This window comes from Ostrinia nubilalis, chromosome 7 (genome assembly GCF_963855985.1).
Source record: "Ostrinia nubilalis chromosome 7, ilOstNubi1.1, whole genome shotgun sequence".
NCBI classification, from domain to species: domain Eukaryota; kingdom Metazoa; phylum Arthropoda; class Insecta; order Lepidoptera; family Crambidae; genus Ostrinia; species Ostrinia nubilalis.
In genome coordinates this window covers 15,207,893-15,223,964 of record NC_087094.1, presented here as the reverse complement: position 1 = coordinate 15,223,964, position 16,072 = coordinate 15,207,893, and the positions used below count along the sequence as shown (strand labels likewise).

Here is a 16,072-nt window from a genome sequence, read left to right as displayed (position 1 = left end):
TAAAAATTTGGGTACATCTTCTCAAAAACAAAAGAACTGGTGCTAAAAGGGTTAAGTGACGTTTTGACATTTGTAGAGGGCCTTGTAGAAGGGGAGGCTATGGTGCTGAATGTGGATTAACTCGAGTGTCATAGTAACTTATTAGACTGCTAAGCTTGATGATAAAAAGAAAAATATTTTATTCAATGTACATAGTCTGGTCATAAGTTCTGTCATATGATAATAACTTTTGAATTTTGAATGAAGGTTTCAAAAACATTTTTTACTGAATTAGAATTAAAAAGAAAAAATGTGCGATAGTTCGAATTTTGGGTCCGTGGCCGAGTCCCCCAGTTTTCGACGCACCCGTGGTCGACGCCCCCGGTCAGTTAAATTCGATTTGAAGCAATTTTTAATCAAATGTACAGTCAGGCACAAAAATGTTTATAAACGAATAAATATTTATTAGGCCAGTAGAATTAAACACAAAAATGAATCTAATGAAATGAAAATAATTCCCACAAAAGTTTTTTGTTTCTTACTACTGCTGGTTTTGGGTTAAAATTTTGCTCCCAGATTGCATAAATAGCGTCAAACATGCATAGTTTAGTATAATAATTAGCTTGTGAAACTTTTTTCGTTGACTGTACTTAGTGCAAAAGCCGAAAAAAATATGATATTAAATTTATTTAAATCGGGGGCGTCCACCACGGGTGCGTCAAATACTGGGGGACTCGGCCACGGACCCCGAATTTTATTGTATGTGTAGGTGTAGTGGACGCATAAAGAAGTCCGAACTGCAGTTGTCACGTTGCATTGCTACGCGCCAAAGCTGATTTTCGTTGTGCTGAAAAAATTTAGTTTATCTTTTCATTAAATGATAGGTATATAATAATAGGTGTACCAGAATCTCATGGCAAACAAAAATATTGGAAAAGTGTCTTTCATATGGCAAATGTCTATGGATTTATTGTCACCTGTCAAAGTAAATCAAGTGAACTGTCAGTCGCTGCAGAAATTTTGTAATCTCTTCATGCCTATTTGTTGTTTTTGTGAAAAAGTCGAAAAAGCTCAAGCAAGTCATATTGTTTTCAATGTGTATTGTAAAATAAGAGGTATAATTCAAAGTCAATCTTTGATTTTAAAGCGCGTCGTTGAGTTGACAGTAAGTTGGAGTGAAATTGGATACATTTAGTTTATTATCTAACTGCGTCAGAAGGGTTTTTTCAACCGACTTCAAAAAAAGGAGGAGGTTCTCAATTCGACCCGTATGTTTTTTTTTAAATATTATTCTTATGATAGCTGCTTTATCGGGGGTTTCAGGTGCACCTCACAAATTGGTGCAGAGGAATGGTGAAAATGTTATTATGACCATGTAAATAAAATACAATTTATAATAAATACCTCTTTATCTTGATCATCTATTGAAGAAAAGTGGAATCCTTGGAATCGTTTTCTATTTCTGAATGAAGTGTTTAGTTATAAGTATGATACATAATAAAATTAGTTACATAAAGTAATATACGATTTACTTATTTTTCAAGACATTTTCCTATTATGATTACTGACGGGATTGCTACCATGTACCTTAGTTTTGAGTTTCCAATATTTCGGCACTGTTACAAGCGCCATGGTCACGGAGTAACTGAAGAAATTAAAACCAGACATCGTTCAGATGTGCGTTCAAAAGACCTGAGATTTAAAAAAAACCCACGTTTGTGTTTTTAAACAGTAAGCGAAAAAAAAGTGACTTGAAAATGGAATACAAAATGATAAGGTATGGTAAATGATAAGTCTTTATCAATGAAGAAGCAGAAGTTCAATTTCATGTATCCTCCATCTAGGCTAGTTTCCATCGTCACTCAAAGTTTGAATGCGGTCTCAAATTTGTGCTTAATTGAGGTATTTTTTGGATGAGAGGCATAAGAACTAATGCCGTTTTATATCAAAAATTCATATTTAGAGGTACTCAACCAGGTACAAAGTATTTCCTTGTATGTTGGTCTGCCACTCTTTAGTATCTCCCGATATCCCCGCTTCGGCTCCCCTACTAACCATTCTAACCATTGTACACAGATAATATCTTACATGCTGCTTTTCATGTTACTACGTCACATTTTCAAAATCCGCGCGGAAAATCGCTCCTAGCGGAAGAGCGCACTTTGAGCTTGAATATTTCAGTCATTTTTAAAGATATCAAAAAAGTAAAAATACAGTATTCATTCTAATTTTTTGTAGTTTTTTTTGGCATCTTCAACAAAAATTGTGCGCCATGTCCATTACGTTTTTGAACTTTTTAATGAACTTTCACTGCTTTGCTAGTAAAAGAAGGCATTTATTATTATGGTTTGATAAAGTAAAAGGAACTCTTAGATAATTTAATTTAAACTGCCAAACTATTTTTTCTGCTAGCCTGAAGGTAAACTGGATCAGAATGCCTTATAGCATTAAGTTCGCCAAATGTTACAGTTTTGGCATTAAAGTATAAATCGTTCGTTCGTTCGTTTCAGCCTCAGGTTTCAGCCAAATGACATCCACTGCTGGACAAAGACCTCCCCCAAGAATTTCCACAAAGACCGGTCCAGGCACCTCGAGCCAGGCACAATGAACGGTCCTGCCCGTATCCAGACTCTTCCCGCTTTCGCACCTTTACCAGATAGTCGGTCCATAAAGTATAAATAAATAAATTTAATTTGGTAATATGAATAATCTAATATTGTACAGTACACAACAGTATCCAACACAGAATACACAAAAAGTCGTATAAATCCACAGTCTTGTCACCATTGAGCGATATCAGTCAGGCAAACGTCATTTAAAATAAATACCTGCAGTTTTGAATGCAAATTCCTGGGCGAAATTTAAGTAGCATTTTGTAGAGCTTTTCTTACAGATATTCGTAGCTACGAAATCAATTAATCGAACTAATTTGAGAGTTTGCTATCAAACAGTGACATTAAAATCAAAATATACTGTGTAGTTTTCGAATGATAATAGGTACCAACCATATAAAATACCTAATACCAATTTACATTGACACTTTTTCAGCACAAATAAATAAATATTAAATAAATGGTATTTATTTCTCACCACAAACAAGTAGATACATTGATTACAATTAGGTATAAACTAAGTACATGTAACTTGTTTATGCAGACTGGTGATCTATGGTAAGTAAAAAATACTTGTGTTACAGACCACCAGGTCTCCACCCCCAGACATAGGTATAGTAATACCCGTGGCTTATTTATAAATACTTATAAGTAGGACATAATGTATTTTATTGATTACAATAATTACAATTAATACACATATTGTGTAGATGACATATTCTTTACACTGTGCACTGGTGTACGTTCCAACTCATTGGGGGTAATATTCTGTAGCAATAAAAATAACAAATGCGAATGTGATGGCCCGCGGGCGAGAAACTGGCAAAGGCAGACCAGAGCAATGAAATAGTTTTTCTGCTTTAATTTGACCGTGTATGCTTAAAACGGTAGTTAATTATCCACAGCATAATTAAAAAAGTACTCCTCAATTCAAAGAATTAAGCGAACCACAATCAAATCAATAGATATTCTATCGAATCACTCATCATAACTTCAAAAGTACATAAAATAATTAGAACTTTTCCTACCAATATATTTTTAATGATCTCTAATGAAAACTATCGGTTATTTCGCATTTTTCATCTAGTTGGAAGAAATAAAATATTTTTTTCATACACGACCGATTAAACCAACTGTAACTTTAACAGTACCAATTGATTGCGTGTATATTTATTTCGATTGCTCCACTTCATTCTCATTTTAAATCTTGGAGATGTATTAGTATGGGTTCAATTAGTGGGTAGTTAACAGAAGTTTATGCCCTAATGGCTAAATGGATTCTGTGCGCGGCTCAAGTCACGTCGGTTTCGGTTCATTATAGAATGATGACAGTCACTTACTATATTGTATACTTCTGATGATAAATTAGACATTCCATGGAAACTTTTTGGGGATTAATAGTGGCATGGGTTATTGGTAAAGGCATTCATAGCCCCATAGCTTACAGTAGATGTTACTGTAGTCGCTGACTCAAAATGTATTTATACAATGTGTAAAAGTATTGGGGATGTAGCAATGTGGCAAATTTAGGCCTCCCCAACCCATCGGGCTAGGGTGTAGACCAAATCCTCCAATTGCCTCTGGTAAATGAGAAGGGCGTCATCATGCTTCTGAAGTGGAGATTAAATGACCGATAAATAAGTGATGTATAAAGGTAGCAGGAAGGCGCTGGATGCAGGCCGCTACCAACAGTGCGATGTGGAAGTCATTGGGGGAGGCCTATGTTCAGCAGTGGCCGTCCTGTGGCTGAAATGATGATGATGATGAATGTGTGTTGTGATTATTTATGCAAGGGATCTAGTAACTCTCAAGTTTGCCCTGGTTTTGCCCTCTCCTGCCCAAAGCTTAGAATATTACATACAAACATACAAATAGTCGATGTAGAGATAGTCAATGGTATAACTAGCTCTGTAATTCATTAGCTGTAACTATTTCCTCAACTGATTCAAATGGCTGGTGATTAAATGTAACATATTGGCATGTCATTAGCTCAACATACGTGTATTAATTAAAAAACGAGTCTGGTGCCCTCTGGTGACTTGAGACTTCTGACGTGTTGCCAACACAAAAATAGATTTTGCATACTACTTATCTATTTAAAAATTGATTAAAAATTAAAATGTATACTAATATTATAAATGCGAAAGTAACTCGGTCTGTCTCTGTCGCTTTCACGCCTAAACCACTGAACCGATTTAGATGTTTGGCATAGAGATAGTTTGAGTCCCGGGAAATGACATAGAAAAGTTTTTATCCCGGTTTTTGGAACAGGGACGCGCGCGATAAAGTTTTTCTGTCACAGAAAAAATTCCACACGGGCGAAGCCGCGGGCGAAAAGCTAGTAGTTAATAAGATTAAAAAACAATTGTCTAGAACTGAACGTACTCTACCCAAAGTTGTGACTCTAATTTTTTACTTCACCATGAGAAAACTTTGAAGCATAGATATTCATATAGAGCAGCGGTAATCATGAAACGGACAGTGGTTCATCTTCATCATTCATCATTCATCATCGCCATAAAGCGTCAACTGCTTAACGTGACCATAATGAAACCGGCAGACAGTGGTGACTGAGTTTGTTGCGGTGCTTCTTCTCAGCACTTGCCAAATGTTTGTCTCGTTTCGCTGATAAGGCAAAAAAATAATGAGACATGTATAGGCTCCTTAAGAGCATTTGACGATTGGTAAGTACTAATATAATTAGTCTATACAAATAAAGTTAATTTTTGATTTTGATTTTATGATGACCGGTTGGTAGGGGGCATCCAGCACGGTCCTGCTACCTTTATGGGGTCGTCTCACGCTTCACGTTTCGTTACGTGGCCTCTACTCTGGAACCTTGCGGTCCCATCGACCGTCAGTTCTACGTATGTACCTACTATGTGCCCTTGCTAATCCTTCAGCTAAGTAATCGAGCTTAATTAACGCCAAAGAGCATTCGAATAAAAAAGTCTTACCTACCAACTTACTTTGAAATAGTCGCCCTATTAATGAGGCTTTTAACAATACTGCAACGGCAATTTTAAATCAATTAACAGTTTTAAAAATAGTTGTAGACTGTTTGGCACCAAAAACTTGTTTTTTAACTGTATAAATAACAAATAATTAATTGATGACTCTATTCCATTCAACATTTCAATTAGGTTTAAAACTAAAACTTAATATATTTTCTTATTATTTAACGATAATCATGTTTCTAATTATATTTTTAAGCAACGTCGTAATTATAAGAACGATTTGAAACAAACAAGTGGGATAATTTGATGATATTAATACTTAATAATGTAATAAGCATTCTATTTTTAGAAACTATAGATTACCACAAAAAATTTTTTGTTTCACTAATCTTGTCAAAGTTTTACCATCAAAGTGAGGTGAAAAAAAAATTGAGGAGTAGTTTAAAGTTATTAATTGGCTACTTAATAATGTACTCACTCCACCATAATAAGTTGTTTTTGAGGTAGTCCATATCCTAAGAGAAATAATGGCTAAAAAATTTTGGTTTCAGTTTTAACCAATAGGTTAAAATAAATATGATTGAAGTTCTACAGCAAGTAATGTATATTTTTTGGATTTCAACATAAAATCTTAAGCAATTCAGTTAATGAACTGTTGATTTAATATCCATTAGTAATAATATAGTAGGTAGATTGGATTGAACATTTTAATCAAATATTAATAATTTATAAATAACAAATAAGAAATTCACCATCTTTTTTTAAACTTATTGTGGTGTACTACTACACAAATAAAGTGTGTGCGCTATGGCAACACTGACTAGTACGGCGCGGTGGGGGGTCAGTCGTAGTCGGGCCGCCACACGGGACGGACGTCAGTGCTTGCACTAGCTTACACAGTGAACATATCCCAGTGTTTTATTTAAGACATCACAATGGCGACAAGGATAAAAGTGAGTAATTAATAATTTTAATGATTATATACCCAATAAATAAAATAAAAGAAAAGGGAGGTAGCTACAATCCTTACACTTACAGAATGTACATTCACAGTCTATTTGCCGATTATTATTTATCAAAATCATTATTATTATCAACGTCAAGTCAATTAATATTTAATTTTACAAACAATACCAAACCTCCAACCCATAGTAATATTGATTTTGATTATGTTGCGCGTACGCATGAGTCACAGATGTTACGTTGATTAGCAAACTCGTTACTTACCAAAAGTCACTTGTTATTATCAAGTAATTAGTCTTGTTAAAACTAAATCATCTAAGATCATTTGAGCCAAACTGACGCAGACAGAATATGTCTGCCTGCCAGTTGAAGGGTACCTATTTAAACTGTAATTTGCAATGCCACTGAGACTCGTTTTGATCATTATTCCTTATCGAACTAAATAATTTATATTATTACAATGATCGTATTCCTGAACGAATTAAATTGTTTTACTACAATGAAAAATACGTAATACTAGTAGGTTACCTCCTGTTTACATCAATGCTACCTATAAAACGAGACAAGATAGTGTATTGTTAAGAAATTATGACAATCTGATTGGGTATATAATCTTAAATAATAAATAAAGCAAGTAGTGAATTGCTAATATGGAATTATAAACAAACTTCATTTTAACACCAATTTCACGTAGGTACGTGTGAGGGTGCGTGTTCGATTCCCGCCCATACTGAAATTAAGTATTTAGTGATAATTAATGAACTCGGAGATTTATTAATAACACCAAGTATCAGTGTGTTATTAAATCAAGTATCAGTGTATTATTAAAGAGTTTTAGTACAAAGTATCAGTCTGTTATTAAAGAGTTCCATACAACGACACGAGACAAGATAATAATTTATTGTCACGTAGAAAGTATTCAAAAAGGAAAGTTGTGAAATTCATAAGTGGTCTTAAAGTATATCTATCCTCCTGCTATCGTTGTGTGTTTGAGTTTCATGAAATAATTGCACCATAATATAGGTTTATTATGGTGGCTGAAAATGATAGATTTATCATAGTAAAGTATATAGATTTATTTAATTACTTTAAATGCAAGTGAGCTTACAGATAAATCCTAAGCGCTCACATTGCCAATTTGAAATTACTTATTCATATTCATTTAATTATTTGCACACTAAGCGTTTAAAAAGGTCTTAAAACTAAATCTATACAAACATCAAATATTAGTAAGTACCTACTTATATCTATTTAAGGTTAGTAGACAAAAAATTTATCATAATTTATTGCAAAGTACCTACTCCAACGAACTGACATGACCCTAGACAAGATAATATTTTAAACTTTCATGATATTAAGATGATTTCCCGTCAAAAAAAAAACAAAAAAATAATAAGACAAGTATTGTATCAGTAAAAAAAAAAAAAAAACCAGGCAAGTTGTGAATTGTCAGAGACTAGCTATGAACCGTCACACACAGTAGGTACAAACAGCTGTTTGATTTGTGTTGTTTTTTTTTGACAAATTGTGTTGGTCTCGGTTTTCTTTTTGAAATTGTGATGTGATGATTACGATTGATGAAGACTTATGTGGTAACCATTAAATTTAACGTAGCCTAGATTATCTATTATAAAAAAAAAAAAAAAAAATGGTTGTGACTTCCATTGAAAATATTTACAAGGTAACAACCTACAGTACTGTATCACGGGCACAAGTGATAGGTTGTCAACTGATCTCTGTTAAATTAGAAGTAGATATGCTAGACGTCAGCAGTGTGATGGTGAGCCAGTGAATCGTGCATACGGCACTCATTAAGGTAGTATAGAAGTACAGCGTGCCCATAATCATCTATTTCTCGACATTGCAACCAATATGTGCTTGATTCTGAGTACAATTAAGAATCGGTATTGTCAGACAAACCAAAGTAAAAAAAAATATAAAATAAATGTCGTTTACCTACCTAGATCCCACTAAAAAAAAAAAAAAAAAAAACTAATCGGAACACCTGTTTACTATGTCAAATGTGAACTAGAGGACGGTACACAAAAGTCGTACTCCATTTTAAAAAGTCAAACCAAATTGTTTATGCAGTTGACACAGCGCTGTATCGTTGGTGAGATGTAGATATTATAGCGTCTGACAAATATGGTGATTGCATAGAATTTTAAGACATCAAATTATTCTTCTTCTTGTTGTGTCCACAACAGACCTATACAGTGTCAGCCCGGAGCACCGCTTCAGGAGTGGTGTTGTCGGTAGTATACATTGAATCTACCCGCGTGCAGTTGATTGGGCGCGCGGGGCGCGACATCATGTGTTCCATCGACTGAGGAACACAGCCACATTTTCACTCCAAGTTTGAGCCATCCAGGACTCTTATTATTATTCGATGGGAAGTTATTCCTTGGCACTTTGCCGTATTCCTTGAGTTTATGCATGCAACATCTTATTTCACATCACAGCATTTTGTCACAGTCACAGCACAAATATATTTCACGTTATTTCAAGAAAGGAAGAAAACGGTTTTAACTTTAATAACACGTCTAAAGCTGGCAAGCAACTAAATCGCTGATATTGTATGGATCATACCTACCTAAGTAGTGTAGTGTTCTATAATTTGTATAAATTACCTCAATGGTTATCACCAATCAGTCACCAAGGGTACATTATCAAAGGTACAAAGACGTATAAAAGGCAGGATTGTAATAGTCATTTTGTATAGCCAGGGATAAAGCCGATATTATATATTAGCCATCATGTGGAACGATTATAAACAAGCGATTTTCATCACAATAACTATTATCGAAAATGGCAGTTGTTCCTTGGCACTGATGTTCGTTTTGTATATTGAAAAATGCAACTGATAACCACTTAGTAGCAGGGGTGCGATAATCATTAGCATGCACACTTATTATTAAGTTATTTTTCTTAATAAAGAAAATAATAATAAAATAAACATTTAAATGTCAAACGCCTGTGTAGAGATAGAAGCTAAAGTTATAGATGAATGTAAGAGCGTTTGAAATTCACTCAGGGGTTACTTACTAATTACGTATAATTTACTCACTTTAAATACAGAATCATGTTTTTTAAACATGAAGTGCAACTGTTACAATATTTTGTTACTAAAATATTAATCTATCTATCTATCTATATAAATAATTGATGTTCGTTAGTCTGATTGAAACTCGAGAACGGCTGGGCCGATTGAGCTGATTTTGGTTTTAAAATGTTTGTCGTAGTCCAGGGTAGGTCTAAACGGTGAGCAAATACGCGCGCGATATTGATTTTCTGTGACAGACAAAATTCCACGCGGGCGAAGCCGCGCGGCGGGCGGAAAGCTAGTAAATAAATAAAGACATCTATAGAGTGTTAATTTTTCGTCATACTATTGAGGTACCAGTTAAAGTTAATAGTGTTTAAAAAGTAGCATATTATTACTTAACTAATTGTAAGTGGATTGAATAAAAGACATTTAAATGTTTTATAAATTAATTTATTATGCATCATTGCATCGTCTTCCCGCAGCAACAGTTATTTATTTAAAACCTAAATTAATGAGCTTTCAGAAAAGCTTTAGTTATTTTACACAGGGTTCACTTAAAATCATTTTTAAATTTAAATAAAAAATCCCAGCATGACAGACTTGTATTCAGTTCGTATAGTCGCCATGGTTTTGGGACATTTACAAAAGAAGTATATTATAAAAGACAACATAATTTCAATGTTGTTAAGTTGTGTCATTAATCCTACTGATAAAAAGTATATGAGTGTTGGACACTCGTTTACAATGACATTTTAATAAAAAAATGTAAGTTTAAACAGGTCTTTGATGCCCCTTTTCCACGTCAATCCCTAAATTTTAAGTGAGCCCAATGAAAACAAAATTCCTGTTATGTGCTACCATAGGGGTCACTTAAAAATTAGGGATTGATGGTAAAAACGGGCATATGTCATGTATAAATACAAAATGCCAATTTAAACTAGTGTTCAAGCCACGTATAACTTTTTTAGTAAAGGGGGTAAACAGTTTTAAAAACTTGACAAGGCAGTGATGATTGTCTAAAGAAGTCTTAGTTTTTAATATAATAGCCATAAAGCAATTATAATGGCGTAAAAGATAATAAGGATAATGCATGAGAATACATAACAAATTCTCACATAATGTCCAAAATAATAGTGGTCCAATGTAAAAAAATAAATACTTATGCGAAGTAAAATAAAATAACTAACGTAATATTATTTTCTTAGGTCAGTATTAAAAAGGCAGCGTTGACCGAATGAAAATAAATTGAAGCCTAAACTAAATCCATTTAAAACAGATATTTTAAATACAGAAACATAAAAAATATAAAATAACCTATCTACAAAGTGACAAAATGGTAACTTCTCTAATCATGATTTTTCAAGGCGAGGTAAATAATCCATGGCGAAAAATAGAGCTATAGAAAATAACAGTTAGAACTTAAAGCCTTCAATACACTAAAGTACAATATGAGGCAGCATGTAAAGCTGAAAGAATTTCAGAAGATAATTTTGAAAGAGATACCCATAAGTGTAGATTTAAGTAAATATTTTATTTGATTTGAAATGCCAATGTAACGCGTAGCATAAAGCTACTCAAAATAAAACAGAAAAAATGTTACTCATACTTCTTTTTTTCCTTAGTGTGTGGCTTTAGGTTTAAAAGCTCTTAAAAACAAAAATATGATTTCTGAAATATTTTTATGTTGATAGATAGTTAGTAAAATTAGAGTCAGATATGGAAACTCACGTGCGTGAATGGCACATGTAGACTTAAGATTAAAGACGGACTTAAAACTAAATATTGCATCTTATTTTGATACATAATTATTCATTATTATATACATAATACGACTATTTTATACAAAATATATTAAGTAGCAGTTAATTTAATAAATAATGTAGGTAACTGCTTATATTTTAATACTAAGCAAACAGAAATATTATGTAATAAGTTATTATTTTACCAGGTCAAAGAAGTTACTCGTTTCTTTCCTAAAAAAATCCAGGCAAAACAAAATTATTAAGTACCTATTGATTAATTTAATATTTGCTTTTTTCTGAAATGATGAAAAATATTGATGTCTTTAAAGAACCTAAGAAAGAAAAGAAAATCGATACTACCTCTACTTAATCGATAGGTACAAAAATACAAAAACGTAAGTCCCAAACATCTGGCCTGCCAGAGGCTTGCCTAATTACAATGTACAAGCAACTATATTTACATTTGAGCACTCAACACATAGTGCGTACTATGACACTTTCGTAAAAGTTTTCGAATCCAATAAATCTATTTTGCGATGAAAATTTCACGAAACAAACATTGTCCTTTTATGTGTAATGCAAGTCTACAAAACTTGGTTAATGTTGTATTTGTTTGTCATTAATTGGATCAAGTTTACAACTAGTAATGTGACTATTTATTTTCTAATGTTGCAATCTTGAGTAGATTAGAAGCTCGCTAAAAATCCAACTTTGAGATTTATGGGCTCCCGACTTTAGCTTAGTGCTATTTTGGCAATTTAAAAAAAACATTCTACAGTGGAAATCCTTACTCTTTAGGACAAAACCTTAACTTTTTGTGCCGCACGACTATATTTTGGATCCTTGCATTAATAGTTTTTATCTAAAACATTTTGTTTCGCCATTTTCATCGCTTCATCTATGAATCTATCCGGAGCCGCCCGACCCGCTAACGTAGACGTCCGTCGCCGCGCGCTGCCCGGCCCGAATGACGTTCTGCACCGTCTGCGCCGCGCCCTGGAAAATTAAAATAAAAGTTGTTATAAATGGTAAAAAAAAAAGTTGTGGTAATTGTATGGGCAAAGGAAATGTTCATTTGTTTCAAGGTGATTACTGTAACATACTGTATTTCTTATCAACTCAAATACAGTATTACGATACTATAGGTTTCATCAAAAAAAGATTGATAAATTTTATTTAAAAGAGTAGGTAACATTAAAAAGATACCTACCTAAAAATTTCAACTAAGGAGGATTTAAAAATGATCATGTTTTGTGATTATTTCAGTAAACATTTTTTTAAATTAATGAATAGTAACAATATTGTGATTGTGATCATGATTTAAGTTAGATTTATGACTAAATTAATAGTGAGTGAATGACAATTACTGTCGTTAAAAATTTTGAATGATAAAAGCAAGACAAACCGAAATATTGCCAATTGGAATTCCTGTGAACATCAACTTTACAAAATAATTATAATACAATACAAGACAAAGTTCCAAAATTACATTCTCGAAACATACCCCAAAGAAAACAATCCAAAAAAAATCGAATTCGACCCAATTGGAAGTAATCCAAAACAAAGTATACCTGTATGGCCGCTCCAAGGAACTGCGAGAATGCTCGAGTGACGTTGATGGCGGCTGACACCAGCTGCCCCCGGCCCGGGGTCTGCTCTGACGTCACAGCCCTCGGGGGGTCCAAGGGGACCTGGCCCAGACCAGTCCGGTTAGACACACAGCGACAGTGGTGGCTAAGGCACGCTATAGTGCTGATATAGTCAAGTTAATGCATTAAATGTTCCATTATAATCTTTAAAGCTTCGCTATGAAAACTTGTCCCATTTTTAGACTAGGTAAGGCTATTATTAGACACAAAAAAGAAAAGACCATAGCTGTAATTTAGTCAAAGAAGTGCCAGGATTACCTCAGGAGGAGTAGGTACCTCTTAAGGAAAGTGAGCTCTATAGTCAAAAGTACTTTCGTAACTAGTTGGAATCGAACAGCTGATAATAAATCCAGCTTACATAGCCGGCACAAACAATTTTCGTAACGTAACGTATACAACTGAAACAAACCAGTTTTCAATCCTGAAGTTCTGTTACTTTATACCGAGAGATAAACTATTTGACGAACTTATGGAACATTTAATCAGTGTCTTACTTGAAGAAATATTACCCAAATCAGCACACATAGCGTGACTTCGACCGGATTGATAGGCAAAATTAGACATGGATGAGAAAGGGCAGATGTAACAGTTTAATTTAGAAAACAATTTTCTTTTTTAAGCTCATTTGCATGTTAGTATTGTTATTTTAAAACAATTTTAATGCAAGTGAGCTTATCTATAACTAATAACTGGTTTTTAAAGTTAATTTATTGGTAAAATTTACGTCATCTATTTGACCTCCCAAAAATTAAAGAAGTCGAAAGGAGACATTGCTAGATCTGCCCTTGAAATGAAAAAATATTGTAGTGGGTGATAGAAGTGCTGAAGCTGCGTAATGTGAGATTGTGAACTATCTTGATGACAAAAAAAAGTATGTACTTAGTAAAGAAAATAATAAAGTAAATAAAGAAATCGTCATCAAAATAGTAGAAATTTGTAGTTGGTGCTCGTGAGAAAAGTGTAACACAGTGTGCTGTCCATGCAAATGTTTAGTACCATGCAAAATATTTACATAAATTACATATCTTACATAGATACAAGTATGAACATCAGAAAATAAAATGATAGGTAGATTAGAAATTATGAATACATAACGTCTTGATAACTCACATAATTACTCAATTTCCTTTTGAGGCATTAAAATTTATTTTTTTATTGAAATATTTTTTTGAATGATGGATTATTTTTAATTAATGAATATGGAATTAACATTTTAAAGCATTTTAGTCGCATCGGCGATGATAAGAATGATTTATTCTAAATTTTTGTTAAAAGCCAATCGTATTTTAAAATCATAACTTTTGATTTTTACTCACCAAAGTTTGTAACTCTCACACTGAATAAATATACACTTTGAATGGTTAAAAACAACTAAAACACTACATAATGTACAATTAATTTATCTATATACTTTACAAGATATACACAAATAGTGTTAATATTTAGAAACACGGTCCATTCACCAAATTGACACAGAAATTCAAATTATTACCGAAAACTTCTAAAAACTAAACTACAACAAACTATGGAGATAGACTATATTTTTAAACAAATTGTTAAAATGTAATCTCTCTCCAAGAGTATTTAATTATGCTTTATAACTATAAAAATCACAAACAAATAATAACAACAAGTTAGCACAAAACATTTATTACACAAACGCGTTGCTTTAAAAAAATATTGTATGTACAAGCCGATGAAGCGAATTTTAATAAATAATAGTAACTAGACAAAAATGAAATATTTTTTATACAATACAAATTCATTATCTTATACCTACCGTCTATGTACAGCTCCCAACCGCCATTCCCTCAACACTATACACAAATTCAGACTTAGATTAAATAGGAACAACTAGTATTAGTATTAGTAAACGAGACGAAATGATCTAAAATTGTTATATTTAATCTAAGATCTGGTACCGTCACCTCAACCCCAGTCGCACAATTTGAGTAAAAGAGACGCGAAACCCACTCGGTTCGATGTCGGCTTATCGTCCGCATTGCCGACGAACGGTCCGGAGCCAAACCAGTTGACTCGATTGCTCGTGGATGCTGATGATGAGATGGTGGGGCTGGAGGATGGCGCTGGCTTTCTAGGCCTGGCTGGGGCTGGGCCTGGCGCAGTCTCCCTCCATTGCTGCCAGAGCCACGCCAGGCCATCCAGAACAGGCCTCCTTTGAGGCGGCGGCGGCGGCGGCGGCGTGGTAGTCCTCCTCGCCTTCGGCGTCACTACCACTTGGTTGAGCAAAGCCTACGAGGTTACAGTTAGGTCTATTGTTACTGGTTAAATTATGACTATTCTAGGGGTGCTCGTTAAATGTGTCGTTATTGAAAATGATGAAAGGGAAATCGTAGTAGAAATTAAGATTGAAATGGATTAGGTATTGAAGATACTAAAATTATCTAAAACTAATTTTAAATCTTGAAAAAATTTATTGCCTTAGGTAATAATATAACCCATATGAGCATTAAAAAATAAAGGTTTAATTCTTACATAAGGTCATCGATTTCAAGTTTCAAAATTAGTCTACGATTGAAATGAACGAGAAGCGTTACGATGCAAAGGTAGAGTATTCAAAGTGTTGGTAAATCTTAGTTTTAAAATTATTTTGATGGTTTAAAGAGTAGAAAAGTGAAGACTAACAGATAGTCGGAGCTGTTCATCCAACGAACTTGCCGTGGTGGGCCCGAAGCCTTGCTCCTTGAGCAGCGCTGCCAGCAATGCGTCGTTGCTCTTCCCAAACTCCGTGCTTAGAGACATAGGCGCTTGCGTCGCTTCAGAGACCATGCCGGACGGTTTAGGCTTGTTCTGGTTTTGTAGCAGCTTCTGCAAAGCCTCGTCCGATGTATGCCCTGAAAATGTTTATGAATAGGTTTTAGTCACTGTCAAATTAGTCTATAGCTGTAATAATAGAATTCGATAGTTAGGTCGACATTAGTTAAAAGATTACTATTGTTCTGCGTGTTTCTCAATCACATAAATCTTAACAGATTTAAATAGATTAATTATTTACAAAAGCAAACCCTCTCTAGTTTGTCAGAGGCAAATGAATTAAAGTCATTCATAGACATTTATAGAAAGAAAAAAGATATTACATTTTTTTATTACAAGTAATAAAAAC

General features: G+C 33.7%; 1 protein-coding gene across 16 annotated transcripts in view; it reads right to left on the bottom strand.

Moving 5' to 3' along the window:
• Window positions 1-9,991: 9,991 nt before the first annotated feature.
• The window catches only part of LOC135073392 (mucin-2-like), a 133,030-nt gene continuing 126,949 nt past the window's right edge, over window positions 9,992-16,072 (bottom strand). For 14 of the 16 annotated variants that reach the window (XM_063967552.1, XM_063967560.1, XM_063967559.1 and 11 more), the window contains 3 exons: window positions 15,595-15,803; window positions 14,923-15,201; window positions 12,739-12,990 (listed from right to left, as the gene is read on the bottom strand). In XM_063967552.1, coding sequence (XP_063823622.1) covers window positions 12,754-12,990; window positions 14,923-15,201; window positions 15,595-15,803 — 725 coding nt within the window. In that variant the 3' untranslated portion in view covers window positions 12,739-12,753. Of the gene's footprint in view, window positions 12,296-12,738; window positions 12,991-14,922; window positions 15,202-15,594; window positions 15,804-16,072 lie in introns of those variants that run through there. The other 2 variants (XM_063967555.1, XM_063967557.1) reach the window with 2 other exon arrangements.